This window comes from Nelusetta ayraudi, unplaced genomic scaffold (genome assembly GCF_046127955.1).
Source record: "Nelusetta ayraudi isolate G7.1 ecotype Tasmania unplaced genomic scaffold, CSIRO-AGI_Nayr_v1 ptg000090l, whole genome shotgun sequence".
Taxonomy (NCBI): Eukaryota; Metazoa; Chordata; class Actinopteri; order Tetraodontiformes; family Monacanthidae; genus Nelusetta; species Nelusetta ayraudi.
The window spans coordinates 4,507,742-4,525,770 of NW_027466140.1; the positions used below are offsets into that span (position 1 = coordinate 4,507,742).

The 18,029-nt window shown below is 46.8% G+C and overlaps 1 protein-coding gene across 1 annotated transcript; it reads right to left on the reverse strand.

Moving 5' to 3' along the window:
- Positions 1 to 976: 976 nt before the first annotated feature.
- vimr2 (vimentin-related 2) lies at positions 977 to 18,023 on the reverse strand. The gene is made up of 10 exons (XM_076046644.1): positions 17,822 to 18,023; positions 15,990 to 16,134; positions 15,740 to 15,898; positions 15,504 to 15,623; positions 13,362 to 13,457; positions 11,384 to 11,515; positions 8,922 to 9,038; positions 5,562 to 5,672; positions 5,343 to 5,467; positions 977 to 1,871 (listed from the first exon to the last, which is right to left on the reverse strand). Exons 1-10 carry the CDS (start codon positions 17,920 to 17,922, stop codon positions 1,829 to 1,831), a joined length of 1,149 nt encoding a protein of 382 aa, XP_075902759.1. The 5' UTR covers positions 17,923 to 18,023; the 3' UTR covers positions 977 to 1,828.
- Positions 18,024 to 18,029: the final 6 nt, after the last annotated feature.

The window sequence follows — 18,029 nt, forward strand, 5'->3', positions numbered from 1 at the left end:
TTCCAACCACGATAGAGTCAAACACACAGTCGGCAACTAAACATCAGAATGGTAAAGTTGATATTAGTGATTTGTTGTGCATTTACGGACTTAAAGTTCACTCTGCAGGTCTTCGTAACACAGTTAGCTGTTTAATTGCGGCTGCTCTGGGACTTCCGGTCGGCGGATGTAATGGAGTAGCTGCGTTTTTTCGAGCTCCCGCCACACTGCCTCTATTTCAAAATTTAATTTGGTTTAATTCTGCTGAAGTTTACAACTGATACGTTTTTGATTTGCGCCTAATTGCGGCTGCTCTGATTAGTTTTCCGAAGCCTTGCGACTAAAACCACAAAAAGTATGACCTTTCCTGCACAGATGCATATCCACAAAAGCAGGATGGATGATGAATTTCCTGAAAGTCCACATTTGACTATTTTCGCCCGAGCCTATTCTCCTCCGTGCGTTTCCTTGCTTTCTAGCTTAACAGCCCTTCCTCCAGAGGCTGGGCTGAGGAGATAAAAGTAGGGAACGGCAACTCTGGAGGACAATCTTCTTTGATATTTTCCTATTTACAACAAAGAGCGGAGACGTCCCACGAGATGCGCGCCGCAGAGTGCTTCACTGAAGTAGAGATGTAGAAGGGAGCACTGGCGGGGTGGAAAAAAAAACATCCCCTCCGTCTTCCATCCTCTGAGATCCCGGTTGAGCTCTGCAGTGCTGAGAAAATAGGCGCAGGAGTTTCCTCCTGAGCTGGCCGTGCTTAACGTCGAGACAATTAAAGCAGTCACTGCAGCAACCCAGCCCGGCCGCTCGTCTCCCGACACTGAACTCAATTACTGCGAGGGCTAACTCCTCATCACTGCGTGTGGTTAATCTTATCAGATCCATTATTAGCTGCGTTTTTCATCTTTATGGCAGAGCTAACAAGTCTTTGAGAGCGGCTAATAGCCGAGAATCTTCAAGTCACATCTCATCACGTCTCATCACGGTTGACAGAAATGAATCCCCTCGCTGTGCTTTTTATTGAGTGGAGCCGGCGTCAGTTGATTTGTCTTGCAAGTGGTTTAATTTGTGCAGAGAAGGAAGCCAACATTTAGTCATCAGAGAAGCACATAAGGCGGAAGATCAGCGGGGAACGGGTCTGGAAACGCTTGAGATGACAGCAAACTGGGACACGCTGACACCGATGGGGGGAAAAAGGAAATTGCGGCGTGTTTGTCTTGTGGAAATACAGAAGAGCCGCTGCGGGAAAACAAACAAACTTTTTGAGCCGTTTAATAAAAGTGTTCCGCTGAAAAGTTGAAAGGCAGCCTCACACTTTGTCAATGCACGACTGTGAGCGCAGAGGAAGAGTAGGTTCCTTCACTTCAGCAGCAGTGACGGGGGTCAGGGGTCAAGAGCCGCTAATCAGATAAACTTTGAGTAACGTATGAGGTGCTATGAGTCGACAGGGGATAAAGTGGGTCTGCCTGCGTTTGCCGCCCAACAAAGCAGGTCCAAAAAACATGTTTGATGTTCTTTTGCTCAGGATAAAAACCCACTTGAGGAAACATCGCTGGCCGACACTGAACGGATATTTACTTATCACAAAAGCAGGGCTCCCTCCCCCCATTCCCAGCCCTTCCTCCCATTGGTCTCTGACAGCTCCATCCTTCTTCAAGTCCAGGGGAGGTCATGTGCCAGTGACCTCTTATCGGAGGCCCCACTTTAGCTTGCAGGCAGCGCGATTTCGCAATGAAACGTTCACACAACGGGTCAGTCAGTGGCGTCATCTTGAGGAACACGTTTGGTTTTCTTTCTTCTTTTTCTTTTTTTGTGATCCAGAATCCAGCCACATCCTGCCCTCAGGTCACAGGTTGCAGAGCCTCCCCTCCTCTCCCTCCACCAGACCCCTGGAGCAAAGAGAGCCATAGAGACACACAGTCAGCAGGGAGGAGCATCGGCACGACCAGACACTAGTTGGCGCCAGCAGCTCGTCTTTATAAAGTCCAGACGGAGGAAGTAGAATAATGCAACAAGGCAGCATGATGAAAGTTATGTTGAGTAAACGGCCGTGCAATTTGGCTGAGGCAGCGTGGGAATGGGTGGTCAGTTGGTGAATAAAATGGACTTATAAAGACCATCAAGATGTGAGAGCACAGCAGAGGGTCCTGTAGCGAAGGATGAGTAACTTCTCACTTGTTAAGCTTGAAACTGCACCATTACAACTTCTGCATAAGGAAAAGAATAGAAAAAAACAGAAGTTTAAGTGTTTGTTTGAATTTCAAGCCTCTCTGACGATGCTAAGGCTGGATGAATGATGTGTTGAAAGTTTTGTCCTTTAACTTTGGATGGACTTTAATGGGCTGCCAGCGCTTCTATCGTCTATCCAATAGAAGGATGTCTATAACTGCTTTGAAAGGAATTTCAGCAGTATCATTTTCGCACATTAACTATGGACCATTCGCTCAAGCCAGGAAATGGTTCAAATGATGTTTATAGCTATAGTTTTGGATGCGGATGCTACTTTAATCTATGTAACCTGCAAAAACACAAGCATGATTAAAGTGTCAGAACTATATACTAAGCCTCAGTCCTGCACCAAACAAGCACTTTAAATTTCTTTTTTACTCCAACTTTTCAAAAAGTGCACAGCAGAGCTGCTCTGCTTGGTGCACCGTGCCGCAAATTGTTAACTAAATAGGATATTTGTCGGTTGTCGAGCAACACGTTGCGGTGCAGCCGAGAGCGGACAGAAGCAGAGTGTGACACAGATCTCATTAGCTGTGAGCAAAAGCAGCGAGCATCTGCTTAAACTGCTCTGAGATGCTCTCGCAGGCGATAAGCCATCCGATAATGGCTTCCCGGGGTCATTAGGATCTGTTGTGCAGACAGTTGGCCGAGGCTGCGGGGAGAACAAACAGCCGCCGCTTTCATTTCTTATTCATGCTCTCAAATCTCAGGTGACGCAAAAAGCGTCCAAACGAGAAAAACAAATAAATAAAAAGAGAAAGTGGCGAGATGGAGGAAAGTTGGCTCGGGCCACTCGCCGTTCCTGGGCTTGGAACGTCTTTGTGGCAGTTTGTCTGGTAACGAGGGGGGATTAAAACTGTGGCGAATTTGGAAATGTGTGTAAGAGGGGTTTGGGGGGGCTGACATTAACAGGCTGGCATGGAGAGGAAGCTGGCACTGGCCCAGCACACAGCAGCGACAGAGTGAGGCCCCCTTCGCCCATTCTAATGAGCCGTGGAGGGTCTGCGGCGGGGCCCCCTGGAGGTGGGACGCCGTCAGGAAGTGTCGGGCGGCGGCGTGAGGGAGCTGAAGTGCGTCACTCAGCGAACCAGGGTGGCAGATGCTCAAAAAATGTTGTTTTTTGTTTGTTGTTTTTTTTTTTTTAAAGAAAATACTGATTAAAAAAAAACACAACACAAGACATCTTCAAGGACACAAGTAGGAAATTGCATCATCTTGTACTTCCTGTGAGCACAGGTGGCCAGTGATGTCAACCCTTTGTTAAGAGGAACATGTTATTTTGAGGAATGTGGAAGTCCAGATGGGAAAAAAGATGTAATTCAGTCCTCTCGACGCTCAAGGAACCAGTTGTTACACTGTAAAAATAAAAGGTCACATCATCTTCCTCTCCCACTTCCGGTTGGTTCCTTCAGGGGTGACAACAGCAACCGTGTCCTCTGCATCTCCTCTCTGGTCGTCCTCCTGGCCTCCTGTCTGCCAGTTCCAACATCAGCATCGATAGATTCACTGCCCCTCCTCTTTAAATGTCCGATCCATCTCAGTCTGTCCAGTTCCCACTCTCCTGCTATTTTGAATCAAATGTAATTTCGCTCAAAGACAGAGAAGCACTTGGATCAAAGTGAACAATGGCTTTACAATAAATAAATAAAAACATGTACGGCTCTCTCAACATCTTAGAGGCACCGTGCAGAATTCTGCTTCTGATTCCAGTGTGGGAGAGGTATTATTGGCTTTGTGACGTCATCAAGGGCTGAATGCCAAAACTGTTTGTTTTCACACACACTCTCTGAAAAGGGAAACAATTCAACAGGTTAAAGGGGGGACCCTTCTTTCATTTCTGAGCGGTTCATCGAGACATATTTTTGTTGGAAAAACACCAGCGAGGTGATTTTTTTTTTTTTTTTTTGCACAATCCGGGACCTTTGAGGTGCAACGTCCCCCAAATAAATGAGGTTATTGGAAAAACTGCTTACGAGGTGAAAAATGTCACATCACTCACATATCTTCACCTCTGTGCAGTCTCCTCCTCCAGCTGCCAAAAACTGTTCACGATGAGCATCCAAAGTAAACAGAGCATCAAGTTAGCTTCGAATGCAGCGAAACCACCCCGGGATCAGGATGTGCTCTGCCCTGGAAGGTTCATTCTCCTCGACGTCTTTTAAACAATACGTGGCACTTGGCTAAAGCACCACAGGGGACGTCTGCTTTCATTTGACCCTCTGTGCGGCAGAGATGGAACTCTAACTGACTCTAACTCTAAGACGCGCGCAAAAAAAAAAAGAAAGGCTGAAAGGCAGAGAGCCCTTTAATTGCAATCAGAGAGCCGCGCTGGTTGAATTTTAGACTTTTCAACAGAAGAACACAAACTAATCAGCGAAAGAGCCGAAGGCGCCGTGTTTTTGTTGGAGCCAAACCCCTCTGCGTTCGTCTGGGGGGGTGGGGGGCGCATCCGTCCATCCCGTCCCACGAGAGTCGGTTCACAGTGTGAGCGCGCTGTTCAAAATGTCTTCTTTTCATCTGGGCCATAATTGCACAGTGCTGCTACGTGCCGTAGTGTGTGTGTGTGTGTGTGTGTGTGTGTGTGTGTGTGTGTGTGTGTGTGTGTTTCAAAAGAAAAAAAAAATGACGGCTCTCATTTAAGAATAACAACCTGCAGCCGTATAAAGGTGAGCAGGAGACGTGAAGGTTGGACGGGCCCTCTTGGTGCGGCGTTTATGGCAGCTCATCATCACAAAATGGCCCAGCGCTCGCACATAATGGACTGTTATGGCATATTATGTCTGTAGGTTAAAGCGTAATCATTGCCATAAAGGCCAGTCCAATAGGACAGAGAGGGAAAGACAATATTTCATCGGCGTTAAGTGTGAAATACCCGCTGTCGTATACTCACAGCCTGTTTCAATCACCACCGCCGTCTAATTCACTGTGCATATGGTTTAGTACGAACACAAAGATGATAAAATTGCTTTGCTTTTTTTTTTTAGCTGTTCTTGTTAGCCAAGCCACTGCCGAGCTTTTGTTGTTCTGTTAGCACACACATCAAATGTTATCTGTATGAAAAATGGATGTGGGACATGGTCTGACATCGTCACAGTGATCTCTTTTTTTCAAGCGTGTTGCACCGTACTCACCTGTAGGCGGCTATTTCCATGTCTCTGGCCATCTTCTCCGCCAGCAGCTTCCTGTAGTCGTCACACTGCTCCCTCGTCTGCTCCCGCAAGTCGACCTCTTGGCGATTCATTTCATCTATAGTTTCCTATACACAAAGACAAAAACCCAGTGGAGGGGCACACTGTTCATTCTGAAGAGCTAAACAGGTGCACTGATCTTTGATGGCGACCCTCTCAGACCTCCAGCCCACTGATCTCCTCTGTGTGCGCAGCCTTCCTCATCTCGACGTCGTCCTCCAGCTCCCAGTTACACTTTTCCAGCTCAGAGAGCTCCTTTTGCAGCTCAGAGACCTGCAAACACACACACACACAACATACAGCAAACACTATTCAGTGAAACACCATGACCGGAGAAACCACTATGATTATTCAGCGACAAATGCAAAAATGCAGGAAATGTTCTAGAAATTTGAATTTCCCAAAGAATAATTATCATGCATTTTCATTATCTTTCCTGCAAATTATGCAAATGGAGAGACGAAAAAGCGGTGAGTGAGTAATGGCTCACTGTGTCAATAATGGGGCTAACAATGATGTTATTCTGAAATTAGTCACTGGAGCGTTTGCTGGTACAGGAGGGAAAGAGTTTTAAAGTCTAAATCCAACAAACAGTGACTCTGCAAAAGGCTTCCAGTCTCTCCAAACTTGGAGCCAAGGACTAAACTCTCAGTGACTTGCTGACAAATAGTTTCAAGGCTTTAACAGAATGTTTAAAAAAAAAAAAAAAGCTTTCAAGAGACAGATAGATGCCTGACGCCTCATGTCTAAAGACACTGACAAAGCTAAAGACTTTGTCACGACTGAGCGTGGGCCAGAACCCAAATGCTCGAGGGGAAATGAAAGAAGACAAAGTAAGTGCAAAACCTGACTTGATAAACACACTTGGCACTGAGTAAAGGCTGATTCTCAGGACGAACTGGCACAGGACAAAGGGAAATGCAGCCCACACACACACACACACACACACACACACACACACACACAGAAGTAACTGTGGACAGGTGGAAACAAACAGGGCCAAGAATGACCATCAGACAGGTGGGATGCACAGAAAGGGGAAAGGTAAATTAGTGATATGAAACAGGAGAGAAAAACTTCAAAATAAAACAGGAAGTAAAGGGGGCAGGGCAAAACAGGGGAGTTGAACAACGGAGTTGTGATGATGAAGCAGGTTTATCTTGACTGCAATGCCAAGAACCAGAATCAGATTCAGAATTTAGAATCAGAATAACATTTATTTTCCATTATATGACCCCTTAACCTGAGACTGGTTTTATTCCTCATTGTTAAAAAGGTAATCATATGTAACGTCAGCATTGTATGTTTTCTACCTAAGCTATTAGGTGGAACCGCCACCAGGACAGTGTGCGCAGTCTGGTTGCGTCAACAGTGGCATTCGTTTTGAATCCGAGGCTGTGGACTCCTGTCAAGAGTAATTACAGCAATCACACAAGTTCAACAATCAGCTCTGTGGGCCAGATGTGGGAACCTGCACCTCAGCTGCAGCTCATCCTTTAGTCGCACCATGTGCCCAGAGGATGGCCGCTGGCTGATGGAGACTCCCCGGCCAGCAGCCAGCCACTCAAACACTCCCGTGATAAGTGAAGCCTGGGACGCCTGTGTAAACCAGCAGAGGCGTACCACCCCATCAGTCCCGGCCCTCTGCTGTATACAAGCCTGCGTCAGGGCTGACTAACTTCGCTGCAATCTGAGCCTGGCCGCCTCGTCGTCAGAGAACACGGCATCCATCTAGCGCGAGGCGAGGCAAGAGCAGATCGGACCGAGCCCACCGTCAGAGGACGGCGGTGCACACCGGGTGACTTGACTGCGGTTACAGAGGCGGCGTGTTTATTTAAAGAGCTCGGTAGGAAGAGCCTCAGTAATGAGAACCAAACCACCACCTTGGTTACAGATGTGGGCAGGTGGCGGCTGTGGTCCGATTGTTGATGGATGTAAAAGCAGTTTAGACGGGGAGGAGGACATCATCTGTGTCCTGGAGTCACCTGATGGCTTCTGGCTAACAGAAAGAAAATCCTTTTTTTTCCCACTTCATTGATTTACTATTTCACTGCCTATTTCCCTCGGACAAAATATAGGGTGATATTGAACACTGATGGAATCGCTCCCATAATAAACTCATAATAAACACCTAAGCTGTTCAATTTCATTGAGCTAGACTTAGTAGTTTTCAAGATAATTGCTTTTAAAATGATGTAAAATTTTTGGGTCACCCTGTATTTTCCTTTCTTATGCCCTTTTTTCCGGTGGCTGGGAGGAAAAATATCAGATGAAGGTTTATTTCCTCACATCCACTTACAGAGGAAATATCCGGTCACTCAGTGTGCGTGTGCGTGTGCGTGTGTGTGTTTCTGAAGTTTTTAAGAAGTTTATGACACTGCCGGCGCTCCGAGAGGCTGCGCTTAATAACTGAGGACACGGAGGGCAATAAATCCTGTCTGAGCTGAAGTCGAGCCCCTCACATCTCCCGTTGGAAGTGTCAGCAGAGTAAACACTCCGGTCAGCAGGATCTCCCACACTGTTGCTCCGCTGTCACTCAGCCACTCCCCACTCCCACTCGCCCCGCTGTGGGAAACCATTTATTTTTGCCATTGTGTCTGATTTAGAGGCTGATGGCCGACGCAGAGCCAATTGTAATTCTGAGAGGCTGTCAGAGACGATGTGGGAAATGCACGCAGAAAAGGTCTGAGCCATTAGGCAGCGAAGGACGTGGGGGTGGGGGGGTTAAACGCTGGGAAATTGTCACACTGTCTGACTTTGTGAAATACTTTTGTTATTTTTGCCTTTAAACGAAGTCGTGCAGGAAGGGATGCAGAGGCTTAAACCTGCCAAAATGGGAAGCAAATGGGACTAAAAAGGTTTCGCTAATGATTTAACCTGAACATTTGCTCCCCTAAACGCCGTCCTTCTTCATTGTTCTGCACAACTGTCAGATATTTAAGTCTCTCTGGCAGTCTGGCTGACGTCCCTGTTGGCCGTTACACTGATTAATATCACAGGTGAGACGTGGCCTCCAGTTGTGTGTGTGGCGGTTATCGGACAATAACGTGGACACAGTGAGCTACACAACTGAATGTCACACAACAGGTCATGCGAGGTGGATTAATGCTTAAAGTTGGTTCAAACACCACACGTGGTATAATGTGTAACAGCACTCACAGACTTGCATCACTCTGTGATGTTGAAATGACCTTTAAACATCTAAATCACATCAGATCATCTCTGATTTCACTGCCGTACATTGTGTGTGTCTAACATGTTGCGCACACACACACATGCATGCATACACATGCACACACACTGGCCTATCCCCAGAAAAGCTGTATATTCATTGGAATGCAGTTTCATGTGGACTTCAAAGGCAGAGAGCTGTGGGCTGCGTGTACTGTATGCAAAGCATGTATAAGGAATCCAGTGGAGGCGTGTGCACGGACACTCTTCTCTAATATTTCTTCCCTTTTCTTATCACACGTGACACCAGAGAGACACCAGGGAGACATCGGGGAGACGGGCCGCGCTCACCAACATCTTCATTTCGCCGACATCCTTCGCTCTGCCTGCAGCTTCCTCCATATCCAGTCGTCCCCCAACGCCGTCACCGCCGCTAGCCGGATCAGAGGCGGCCGCACCGCATTTACACTGCAAAGGAAAGAGGAGGAGGTTCTATTGAGAGATTAAAAATCCATGACTTAAAAATGTATAATGGAAAGTTTTAAGATGAACCTTGTTTCACGGCATTTATTTTTGTATAGCGGTCTATGGGAAAATTGCTGCACGGTTTTTGGCTGCAGTACCTCAAGTGGCCACCAGGGGGTAAAATCCGTGCGCATGGCATATTGACAATCTGGTATCCAGTTTGTACAATACAATCATGGGACAAACAAGCAGAACGTTCGAGGGTGAGAAGCGGCTGCACCGAGCTGCTTCGAACAAAAAAAACACAGAAGAAGACGAGGACGACGCTGCTACAATGTGTCGCAAGACAATGTCTGACATCAAAGAGCGACATGGATGCCAATAAAGCCGCTGTTCTGTCAAAGCTGGATGGCATTTCCACATTAAAAAGTGGTCCACGATACATGTACATGTACAATCATGTATCACTGACCATAACCTCTGATTGGTCCACCTGAATGTGATAGATTGTTAGATGAAGTCAAAACCTCAAGTTCCACCTTCCTTTTCCAAGCACTTTCTGTCGCCCTTTTCACCAGATGGATGGTTTATAGGTAAGGGGAAAAAAGGATTTAGGAAAGGTTCCATCTGGCTCGCCAGGTGACTCAGTGTGAGTCTGCACAAACACATGAGAGGCTGCAGATGACGGCCCTTTCTGTTCTGCCGGTCAAGTGCACTTTGGTAAAAAAGGGCAAAGAGCAATCAGAGCCCCTCGGCCTGGCTAATGGTTAAACCTCTCGGCCGGCCGCGGCCGCACTCTTCACTGATTAGACGGAACAAGCTCCGAGCGGCTCCGAGCGGGCGACAAGGAGGAGCGCACAGGTGTGCGACGGTCGGCCGGCAATCACCGCGACCAGGCAACAATCATCTCGGCATCCACACAATCGCGCTCGGTGATTGAGGGCAGGCAGCTGCAGACGGGATGGTGTCCAGCTGGCCAGAGATGAGAAATTTGGGAGGAACAAACGCACAGGAAAAAAAAAAAGAATATATCAGCACAACACCTTTCAGACAGGAGAGTGTAATGGACACAAACACACACACACACACACACACACACATTAAGGGCAGCATTCACTCGGGTGCTGCCGAGGCGTCTGGGAAGGCGGCCAGCAGTCTGATTACGGCCCTGACCTTTGACCTGGCCAGACATCCCGACCCCAGAGGGAGGTCAGACCCACCGGAGCTGCACGCTGACCCCCGGAGCAGCAACCTCTGCCGCTCCCAACACACACCCAGGTGGACAAAGGCGTTCTGTTCGGGTCCAGGAGAGCAGCGCCGATTCTCAGGTTCTACCCCGAGTGTTGTGATAAGAGAGCGGGGAGGGGGGTGGCAGGACGGCCGTGTGCTTTGTGAAAGTTGAGATTTACACGCGAGGCCGGGGGGGGATGAGCTGTGGAGGGGGTTTGTTTCAGAAAGAGAGAGAGAGGTGATGAGGTGTGGAGAAAGCAGGAGGGGTCCGAGTGGTCAGCGGGAGGATAATGATGACAGCTCACTTCTCAGAAGTATGTAAACACACTTATTTTGAAAAATTAACAACCTTGTCATTCCTCTAAATATTTTGCATTCCATATGCTTACATATAGAATACACAGGACCCCTCCGAAGGGTCACATTATGACTTATGGAGTGAGCTAAAAATAAATAAATAAATAAATAAATGTTTTTGTGCAGCACTGAATCTGTCCTGTAATTCTGCAGTGGTTGCAACATATTTACTGATGCAAGGACAGAAAAACAAAGAAAGAGCGCTGCTTGGGTCCTTTAAATAAAATGAGTCAAAAAAAGAGAAACAGGTGCTCTTTGGCTGGGGTGCATTCACAGAAGCTGACACATTCAGTTAAGTCCTTGCACAAGAAATAGGGAGTGTACAAGTGAAGTGCAGGATGAGGGACTGAAAAATAGATCTACGCGTTTCAGCTTCTATATTTACTGATGCATTGTTTACCTGCTGCCTGTATTTTTTATCTAATACCAGCAGACCAAGGAATTCATATTCGCTCTGCTAAGGCAGATGGAAAAACACATTTTCAAGGACTGCTTATATTTAGATTTTAGTCGAAAGCAGTTTTTGAAATATATTCCATTATTGCCTCCAAATTTTTTTTCAACATTATCAACAGTAACATCTCACCACCCGTGAGGAGGATGATGTCTGAGTGCTTTCATCATGCAGGTGTATCTCAGAATGCGCTAAGTAGAGAGCTGCGATAAGACGTAAACAAGCGTGCGGCGCTGTTTTGTCCGAAAGTGCTTCCGTGTCACGACATGTTTATGTGCTGCTTTTTTTACGTAACGCTGCGCCATACCTGCAGGCTCTCCGCCAGCTGGCTGTAATACTCCTTTACGTCCAAGGCCGGTGTCATGTCAGGGCACTCAAATTTAATGGCTGCGACCGCGCCGCACGTCCACTCAGCTGGCACTGGTCGACCTTTGACCCCCTGCCCAGGAAGAGAAGCAGCAGCAGGTATAATAAGATCATTTACTGTGACCGCTTACATAAGGGTTGCGCACGGGTGAGGTACAGTACGTTGTTATTTTCATCTCTACCGAAATAACTGCATTTACAACAACTTGTATGGGAAATATAACGTCCTTGTTGTGTCACTTTGACTGCCGCGCCTGCTTCACAACAACACAACACAATTGGAACATGTTTCTATATTTTTAAAAACGCAAAGTATATTTTGCCGTATTGAATTCAGCATTTCACATTCAACAAAGTGTCCGATAATGCTAGCGGTCAATGACAGATGCATCAGCAAGGGGAGAGCCCAGTTAAAATGTGATTGTGTTGTAATTTTATGTTTAAGTATATTTATGATTTTATGCATTGAAATATTTTTTTTTTTTTTTTAGATACATCTTATTCAAATGTATCTTAACTTTATTTAAACAAGATGGTCTAATATTTGACTTTCTAAAGTGTAGTAGAGGGAAGATGGATTTAATCCTTAAAACAACAGTGAAAGCTTTTAGCTGGAGAAACCACCTGCAAATCAGAATTTCACACATGGATCATTAACCTCAACATGTACATTCTCAGTTTCTAATATGAAGGGTCTTTTCTTTTTTCTTTTTTCTTTTTTTACTGTATCCTTTGAATAGAAAATGAGCTGTTATAGAGTTGCACCATTTCCCCCCTTCTTTCTTCTCCATCTGAGCAACATGGCTGCTGATTCATCAGGGGAGACCCGGGCCTATCTGGAAGTGCTGATATTACCGGCAGTTAACAAAACAAAGGCAACTTCTGTTTTCATTTAGCATTCAGCCACATTTCGTGCGCCGAGCCATCAAGCGAGTCCCTCAGGGAGTCTGTCAAGCGGCGGGCGGGCCGGCCGCCCTTGAGGAGACAAACACGGTGTGATGGAGCTGGCCCTGCTGTAGCTCCCCGCCTCACAGCCCTGCCGCCTCCTGCCTCCGCCGCCGACACTGGGGCGCGTCTGTCATCTCCCGGCGACGCGGAAAATATTGCCAAAGGTGGAGAGGGCAGGTTGTGTGTGGGTGAGCCATAAGCTATGATGTGCGGTGGGAAAAATGTACCTGCGCTGCGGCTGAGGGCTGGGAAACAAGTTGATCCGGCGTCGTTTAAAGAGGCAAAGTTAACATCACAGCTTTTTGCTGCGAGCTGCCCATAAACACAAGTTTCCATTTCCCCTTTATTGTGTTGCAGATGAATGTCATATGTGCTTCCTATTGAGTTTAAACATACAGTCAGGTTAAGCCAACCGGACCAATCAGAACCACCTATCTTGAGTTTCTAACATGGAACGATGAAACAGAGGTATTCGTATTGGTTCCCAATGAAGGTTTGAAATAGCTCAGCTCATGAATCATGTAAAACTAGCGCTGGATTTCTCAAAAAAAATGGAACTACTATTTTTAAGAATACGTGTTAACAAAGTGTTACCATATGAGTAACACCAACTTAAAAGCTGATTGAGTCTGTTTGCTTCACTGAGTAAATTTGCTGAGGTGCCCGTTTGCAAGTTTTTTGCCGGCTGAGTCACAGATTTTTAGTCGTAATTTGAACGCTGCGCTTTAAAACACTAGGCCGTGCCTTGCATGTTTTTTAAACGACTCCCCCGCATCTCTGTGCTCGCGGGGCCGTTCTTGGCTCCTCGTCAGCAAGGTGACCGGGGTCGTCACAGCTGTGTTTGTCGCGGCCAGATCTGGGCTCGTCTCCAAAGCTCCTGTCCAAAACCTAAGTGCTACATTTTGAGTAATCTTCACGGCTATAATAACTCCCCCCGCTTCAGCACGCCGCAAATTTACGTCCCGCCTCACCATCGCACGTCGGGCCTCCGCGGCGGCCAGCTGCTCCTCGTAGATCGCCACTTGCTCCCTCAACGACAAGCACGCCGCTGTGAAGGCGTCCACCTCCTGCAGGGGGAGAATCAGGTGAGAGGAAGGCGAGGAGTGCCGTAGTGCAACACTGCAGTGTGGAAAGCGTTGCCTCTTTTTTCACCCTGACAGGGCGACCAGCACATCCACCTGTTTCACTGAACAGCAAGGCGACACTGCAATGCAGAGGAAGGGGTGAGGAGGAGGAGGAGGAGGAGGAGGAAGAGGAGGTGAAGAAGGAGGAGGATCAAACACAACAAAAGCTCTGTCCACCAATTCATTTGCCAGCAGGAGTCTCTCAGCTCATCCACTCTTTCTAAAGGCCAGATTCATTTTCCACTTAATGCAATTATTGTTGTCACTTCGGCCTGCATCTACAATCACCCAGAGTGGGTTTGGTGCTGGAGTCACGCAGTCTTTCCTGGAGGGGAGACTGTCTGAATTGAAAAAGTCTGATTTTGTTGCTGCTGCTACTGTTGCTGCTGCTCAGACAGAAGCCAGCAGCTGGAAGGAAGTTCTTGCAATCGTTATCGCTGATTGCTGATTTTACCAGCAGATGGCAGCACAGCAATCTGGATAAAGATTTGCAGCTATAGCACTGAGCACATTTGCGAAGTTTTAAGCACAAATCCACACACAGGTATATAATTTGCAACCTTTTTTTGAGCTGAATCCAAAACAAATGCAGAGCGGTGCAGGAAGTTCTGCGACTGAGCAAAGCGACTTCAAACCACAAACAAAACACTCAAAAATATTAGCAGCTGCAGTCACAAGGGGGAGCGACAAAGCTTTATCCAGTAAAGAAGCATGACAGAGACGAAATATAGCGGGACCTGGAGGATGTGTCACTCATAAAGTAGTTGTGACCAAAATTACAATAGATGGAAAAGATTAATACCATTCACTCTGGCATGGTCCTTTGCTGTCTTCCACACACACACACACACACACACACACACACACACACACACACACACACACACACACACACACACACACACACACACTGTAGGTAAGAAACAGCCTGAGCGTTCAGCTGTGTCACCCATCGACTTCCAGAGATCTTGTCAATCTCATTTTATTTTTACAACTGCGCACTGCCACAGCCAGCCAAAACAAAAATCCTCGAGCGAAAATAACCGTGAAACAACGACGAACAAAAGACAAATGTAGGTCTTTGAAAGTGGAGCGGAATTGGCAGAAGAGCAGAGGGGGGAGAGGGGAAACAAAAGCAGGCGGTGTTTTATAAAACAAACCAAACATGTCCTGCTTCATCACTGTCAAGTCTGTCATTATGTTGGAGGAGCTGCAGCTCGTTGTGGGCTGAGCTGGGCGGCTGCGTCTCCTCTGCTGCTGCTGCTGCTGCTGCTGCTGCCCTGCAAGCTGCTTCCAATTCACAAGCTGAAAACTTTTAGGCAGCAGCAGAAACAACATTACAGCGCTGCGTTACATCTGTGAGGGCAGAAATTAAAGCTTCCCTCGCATCTGGCCTATCTGGAAAGGAGATCATGATCGTGATGGAGATGATGGGAATTGGGAGGACACACACACACACACACACACTCACACACACACACCGGAAAAGTGGCTCAGGTTGCAGCACAGACTGTGTGACTGCTGCTGCTCAACACTCAGCGGGTCGAGCTTCAAGCTGTGTCTGCTTTCGCCACTGAGCAGGAGCGGAAACATGCTTGACCATACTGCCACCTAGTGCTGAAGGTGCAATATCACAGCATGTTGATGTGAACATATTCCAATTAGCTGAGTGAAGATAAAACCAGTCAAAACTTCCAGTGTCATAACAGTTCTTCTATTTCTCTTTATTCATTCATTTTTGTGCGCATTTTTTTAAGACTTACTTTTTCAAATATGCTGTCAGCTTAAAAAAAATCATTCATCGAAAAGATTCTCTCGCAAATGTTGTTCTCAATATTCATCAAATGACAAAGAAAGAGTATTTGTGACCGTCACCGTCTTGTCAGACACTTTTCATATTAAACAAATGATATTCCCACTGCAGCCTTTTTCATCCAGGCTATATCTTGGATGTGCTACCGCTTTAGACTGTGCTCCATTCATATTTACCTCAGCAATACCCCGCTGTTCCTGCCAGAGGAGGGTTCTCTGCTGCGCAGCCTCCTCGCACTCCTTCATCAGACATTCCAGCTCCACCTGCAGCTTCTCTGTGTCCTGCAGAATCTCATCCTGCAGGGAAGACGCAGAAAAATGTTGTTTTCTGCCAGGTGAGGAAGGCCGTGAAGCGGTGGAAATTGCAAAAGCTAGAAAGGTGCAGCAAGAACAAGAAAAGCAGCAGAACCTACCCTCTCCCTGCGCAGCCGTATCACCACCGCATCCAGACTGGAGTCAGACTGAGCCGCAGTGGAGGTGCTGCTGACGGAGCCTCGTCGTCCGTTCAGCCTCTCTCTGAGCTCTGCAACCTGGCTTTCAAGACAGCTGTTCTCCTCTTCAAAGCAGCGGGCCTGGAAGGTGCAATGAATGTTCAGAGACCAAACAGCAGAAATGAAAACAGCACTGATGTGTGCGATGTGAAGTCGTGAGAACTTCTCTGACCATTTCAATGAGACGGACCAGGCGGTCATTGAGGACAGCAATGGTGGTGCGCTCCTGGGAAAACTGGCCCAGGCCCTCTTTGCTGAGCGCCTTGGCAGCTGCAAAGTCCAGCTTGTCACAGTCACACTCATCCGTGGTTGCAGCCCTAAAAAAAAAAAAAAAAAGGTTGAATTTTCAGTCAATTAAACTTCCCTTTTTGCAGCCATTTGTAAATATTACCTTCATAGAAATATATGGCATATTATGTCGTCTGTTTACAGAACTTTGCAGCTGTTACAGCATAAATGCTTCCTACTACAAGAGATGCATCATTGAACCTTCCACAGATTTGTCACTCACTGACCCAGAGAGGGCTGCCCTCCGTGACACCATAAAGGGGCCGATTTCAAGAATTGTGCATTTCAGCACACACTTCATAATAAAGCAAGAGGATGCAAGAAGCAACGGGTGGAATATCTGTACTTAATGACATATTTTGCTAAGGGTCCCGTGTGTAGTTTTTGGCTTGATGGTTTTATACTGGTAAAAAAAACGTAATATACTGAAAATAAATACACTGATAAACGTGTATAACTGCAGTACAATAACAGTAATTATGGTTTTCGTACCCTTAGAACGGTTCTCGATAATAATACACAGATAGTAAGCACGGCCATCATTTTAAGGAAGACGGGAATGGACAATCCAGGCCGCCTGACAACGCTGGAAGCCCCAAATTTTACGTGGCTGTGTCTCGAGGGATCCCGATGAACCTGCAAGTGGTCCCATGTCTCTAGGACAAAGTTGACTTTTGACCCCATAGACTTACATGGCATTAGGTTTAGCGATAAGGCTGGAATTAGGGTTAGGGTTACTGCTGGAATTAGGGTTAGGGTTACTGCTGGAATTAGGGTTAGGATTTTGGGGTTCCTCATGGGCTAGAAGCAGACTTGCATGGCATTAAGGCAGTGGTTCTCAAACTTTCTCTGTCACGCCCCACCTTTGGAGAAAGAAAATGTTTCATGCCCCTCATAATATCGCGCCAGTCGCGGCGTAGATCACGTACTGATGCAAAGGACTTTGCTCACGTTCTATCAGCGCTCGAAAACTGTTCATTGTCCTCTGGCTTTTTCGCTCGCGGCTCGCGCATTACAAAGAAAATAGACCAGACGCGGAAGCGATCGCTGCGCGGCGCGAGCCAGCCGCGGAGGTGCACCTCGCTTCAAAGTCTGGCGTGAACGACACCATCGTTCCGCAGCTACTCGCGGAACGATTCTACAGCCAAAAGGGCCCAACAACAAAGAACACTGGCCACCGCCAGACTCCTGAATTCTTATTTTCGTCCCCGTCAAATATTTGTCCATCCAGTGTACCTGAGCAGCGTTTTTCTTAGCTACAACCCACTGAACACTTTTCGTTAATTGTTCCGCCCGGTGTTTCGCGCCACCCACTTTGTGAAACATTGAATTAAACCAACGAAGAAGAAGGTATCAAGTTTAATGTGCGTAAGCCTCCGAAGCTCACGGGCAAGTTCGGGAGGGAAAGAGAGTGAAAGACGCTGCAATCTAAAATGTAACCACTTGATGTCGCCGTTTCTTCTTCTTTCTTGTTTTTTTTTTTTTTTTTTTTTAAAAGACACTTTTTAGCCTAATAATGACAAAAGTCTCTTAATGTATTTATACTCATTCAGCGTGAGCCTGTCTAGATGCACACAAAGCTGCTCTCCTCGGAGGAATTGAGGAAAATTGGCTTACGTTCCTTTTTAAAAGGACAGTCACTCAACAATGGAATAATATTATCTTTTTAGAGATACTAACATTCCATCCCTCCATCTACCACAGACTCACACTTACCTGACAGAAGCCTGGTACTGCCCTGCACAACGAGCCCACGTGCCTCCATTTGGACTCCAGTCAAACAGCCTCCGATAAGATGAGACTCTGAGCATGGCCATGGCTTCAAGCTGGGCCGGAACAGAACGGGGAAATGGGAGCAAGGGCAAGAAGAGAGGTTTTATACTCACCAAGAAGGAGAATGTGGCACCTAAGTGAAAGACGCGTC

Excerpts from the sequence above, each read along its gene's own strand:
- vimr2 (XM_076046644.1), bottom strand. The coding sequence starts at position 17,922 with ATGGCCATGCTCAGAGTCTCATCTTATCGGAGGCTGTTTGACTGGAGT. Across the intron at positions 11,516-13,361 it reads CGGAGGCCCGACGTGCGATG|GGGGTCAAAGGTCGACCAGT; the intron begins GTGAGGCGGGAC and ends CTTCCTGGGCAG. Across the intron at positions 1,872-5,342 it reads ATGGAAATAGCCGCCTACAG|GGGTCTGGTGGAGGGAGAGG; the intron begins GTGAGTACGGTG and ends TCTTTGCTCCAG.